The sequence below is a fragment of the Lotus japonicus genome, chromosome 6 (assembly GCF_012489685.1).
Source record: "Lotus japonicus ecotype B-129 chromosome 6, LjGifu_v1.2".
Lineage (NCBI taxonomy): Eukaryota > Viridiplantae > Streptophyta > Magnoliopsida > Fabales > Fabaceae > Lotus > Lotus japonicus.
Genome location: NC_080046.1, coordinates 7,136,943 through 7,140,907, shown reverse-complemented (window position 1 = coordinate 7,140,907; position 3,965 = coordinate 7,136,943). Strand labels below are relative to the sequence as shown.

General features: G+C 38.0%; 1 protein-coding gene across 1 annotated transcript; it reads right to left on the bottom strand.

Moving 5' to 3' along the window:
- Positions 1-1,563: 1,563 nt before the first annotated feature.
- Positions 1,564-3,698, bottom strand: LOC130724801 (uncharacterized). The gene is made up of 2 exons (XM_057576081.1): positions 2,813-3,698; positions 1,564-1,571 (listed from the first exon to the last, which is right to left on the bottom strand). Exons 1-2 carry the CDS (start codon positions 3,696-3,698, stop codon positions 1,564-1,566), a joined length of 894 nt encoding a protein of 297 aa, XP_057432064.1.
- Between the last annotated feature and the right edge of the window lie 267 nt (positions 3,699-3,965).

Below are 3,965 nucleotides of genomic sequence, written 5' to 3'. Positions count from 1 at the left end.
TGACATTGATCAAATTTTGACGTATGTCTATGTTTCAACAGTGAGGTTATCTTGCGGATGGGGAAGAAAAAGGTTACCAGAGAAGACTTTAATTGCTTTAGGGAAGGAAATGTTATCAGTTACCAGGTGAAAGTATCTGTATATTTGATTTAGTAATATTTGATTCGTATCACAATGTTTCATCCCTAATAGGTAAATTTTGTTTCATTTCGTAATTCCTTTAGATGATTTCGTTGATGGCCATGCGAGCTACGCACATGCAGCGTGATAGTAATTGCCCAATATTTTGGGCCTTACCTCCTTCCTTTGCGGTATGCTATTACCAATATTACAAATCTGTACGCTATATACTATTTTGAATTAATATTTTCCGTCATATGTTTTGATGTTTGTTCGATTTTAATTTCGTGTGCACACACCATAAGGATTCTGTTTCGAATGAGCAAACGGTGCAAGAATTGTCCAATTATTATGGGCATACATGGATGCCACCATTTGATCGCCTCTCACACGTGAGTTGTATTACATAATTACTACGACCATATTAGTTGTTTCTTTCCTCGCTGTAAATTCGATTAATTCTTTGTTTACTCCAATTTGTGATTACATCAGATCTACCTTCCCATACTAGATGAATATGGATATTGGTTTTTGGCTGTAATTTCGTTGAAGGATCGTGTTGTGTTTCATGTTGACAGCAATCTGAATCATGAACAACGGAAAAGGAAAATTATTTCCACAATGGTGATTTAATTCCTCATCATATTTCATTCGTGTTGTTCCTTTTTTGACCAACAAAATAATGTCTCACTAATTCTGATTTATATATTTATAGTGTGCCAAAGTGTCGGATATTATTTCAATGGGGAATCATTCTTCGTATATTAAAAGAATGGCTGCGCAATTTTTAACATGGGATATAAAAATGGCAACCGGAACTCCGGACTGTGGCAGCAGGTATGTCATCATGTATTTCTTTATTCTTGTCATCAATCTTTTAATGGTATTTGATTTCGTCTTCAATGCTACTATGTGTGGTTGCCCATTCAAGTGAGACTTCGGCTGATTGGGTCCTATATTGGCTACGTCTTAATATGAGCTCTTCCAGAGGTCAAACGGACCATGATTTTTCTGGTCATTTCGTTTGTGATGTGAGTAATTCATCTACACATTTGTTAATGTTTTTCTTGACAATTATATGTAGTTTCTTATTCATTTCATGTGTGTTCCCCACATCAATTGATTGATGAAATTCGTTTATGGCAGTACAAGTATCACAAAATGAGAATGCTATCAGCTCTTGCTTTGTTGATGGATACAACAAATGAGATGCGGCTGGAATTATTGTTGACTGCAGAATTAAAATGGCCGTTTATTAAGAACGGTGAGTAAGTTTCTAAAAATTTCAAGAGTGGTGGACGCATCAATGTGTTGTGCAATCATTACTAAGAAATGTTTCAATATGTGAACGGCTGTAATAGTTTATTTTGTTCCCATGTCGTAATTTTTATTTTCTTCTATCGTATTCAGCTTAATCAGCTTTGGGCTTGTAATATATTTGTGCTATTGTCCTATTAAGAAATAGTAATTAATATTCATGGTTTATTAAAATTGCAATTTAACTTTCTACCGTAACCTTGCACTTTGTAAAGTGCAATTAAGAACAAAATTTAGCAATAAATAATGTAAGTTATTTAGGAACTGAGGGAGTACTTATGGAATTCGGTCTGTTCGTGGCCGAGGGGCTTCTCAAACGCTCAGTGTTTTAGTACCGCTTACCTTTCCATAATCTCGAAGACTGGTGCACGTGGACCCTAGAAAAAACGCTTGTGTTGTCACTTCGATCACTGACATGGGAAAAGAATATGCACATAGCTTGGATTACAGACGAAAGTGTGTTTGGATCAGGTGATGTTGACTGAGACGGAGCTATCACCTTTATGTCATCACTTTTACTCAGCTCTAGAAAATGATGAGTCTAACACCTAATTTGTAGGGTGCATCATACTTTTTACGATGCACATATTTGATTATTTCCACCTTTTGCGTAGCTCGAGACAATGATGACTACTTCACCTAATCAATGTGAAGGTCTTTGTTAAAATTGGTTGAGTGTGATGAGTTTTTTATTTAAGTGAAGTAAAAACGGTATTTCAACCCATTACACGAATGAGAAAAGAAAAATGAGAAAAACATTATGCTTGTAGTCAATATTCTTGTTTATTAAAAAAAAAAAGAATACGTAGCGGAAGTCAATTTAAATAATAAAATAACGCAATTATAAGCTAGGCACGCCATGCTATAACTTGAGAGCACTAGAAAGAAAATTACATTTATAATATACACAAAGAGTAAAACATACAACATGCATGATTGAACAAGAACTACAGAAAGACAGATGACCATAATGCTTACACGGTTAATGATTTACATAGTAAACGAAACCCAAATAACATTTAACCATTTAATGTCGCACGAACCTCACTGAACAAGGTTGTTTGAGGCAAGTCAACAGGCCGAAAGGTACTGGAATAAGAGATGAACCTGGCATACGTCCCCATTGTGTTTTCGCCAAGAACTTTAAATTTCCAAGAGTAAGCTCCGTTGATATTGTAACCATAGACAAGGGTCGTCGTCGCGAAGATCAAACAGTCACCATTAACAATACCAAAACCTCTGATTGGATCATTATCTGATTTTTTTTTAAAAAGATTGTCATCATCTTCATCTTCATCTTCATCTTCCAGTGCGTTGTGTATCCCCATATCCCCGACATTAATGCGATGAATAAGGTCCCATGAGCCGGGCGAACCATCTTCAGAGATCCATAGATTAAATGTCAATTCGAGATATCGAACTAGACATAGAGACTCTTTTGACGTCCATCGGCTACCCCATTTGAAGACCCGGTATGCACCATGAAAAGGATTATGAATAGCCTCAGCAGGGAGAGGTAGAATGTTACCATTTTTTTCGACGGGGGAATATTGCACTATGTACGGCAATGGAGACGGCGGCCAAACCTGTTCCTCGCCGTAATCGAAATTATCTGACATCATGTACAAACTATCATTAACGACTGCCACTTGGTCAAGATCGAGCGGCCTAGCCCCGAACTCAATGTTATTTTCCAATACTTCCCAGTTATTTTTAACGGGGTTATATTCCTTCATCACATATGGGGGACCCCACCGACTGTGAGCTCCGTTAATGCATATCAACTTGAAATCGTTTCCATGTGTGTCAGTTGGAAAGATGAGGATATGCATTTGAAGTTCATGAGGATTGTCGTACTCTTCCATGGGAGATTTTAGGAGGGCCCATGAACCGGTCACGGGGTTGCATAAGCACGGCGTTGGTGGCGTTACTTCTATTCTCTCAAATTCAACCACTACCAACCCGTTCCAGGAATTGAGGATTCTCCAATGTCTGTTAAATAATTCCAAGAATTGAATTGGTAATCCTGGTGAAGGACCATTATCGAATAAATGATACAGGTCCAGCCCGAAAGGTGCTGCGATGTCAAGGAAACCGAAAATGTGCATGTCGCCCTGTTGAAGCATGTTGCGGGCTTGTTGACGGCAAAAATTAGGCTCCCTCGCAAAATCTACTTCTGAAGATACACTCTTAAACTTACACAGAAGGTATGCGGGTGCATGGCATAACACCTGATACAGGTTATCTTGACTCAAATCCATGCTTGAGACACAACAAGAGATAAGGAGAAGAATATAGAAGAAAACGATTGTTTGAAATTGGCTATTGGGAATAATGAAGAAATTGTTAGAAGACGAAGGGTATTTATAACTACAGGTTTGAGTTCAGTCGATAAAACGCGACACTTCGGTAACAGGATGGTGGGATTTGGAACAACAGAAAACTGGCGCCGGCGCCGGTTGATAAATGATATGTAGTTCGGCGGTTACGAATTGGCCATGCCCCATGGAAATGGTTGTTTAGTGGAT

Excerpts from the sequence above, each read along its gene's own strand:
- LOC130724801 (XM_057576081.1), bottom strand. The coding sequence starts at position 3,698 with ATGGATTTGAGTCAAGATAACCTGTATCAGGTGTTATGCCATGCACCC.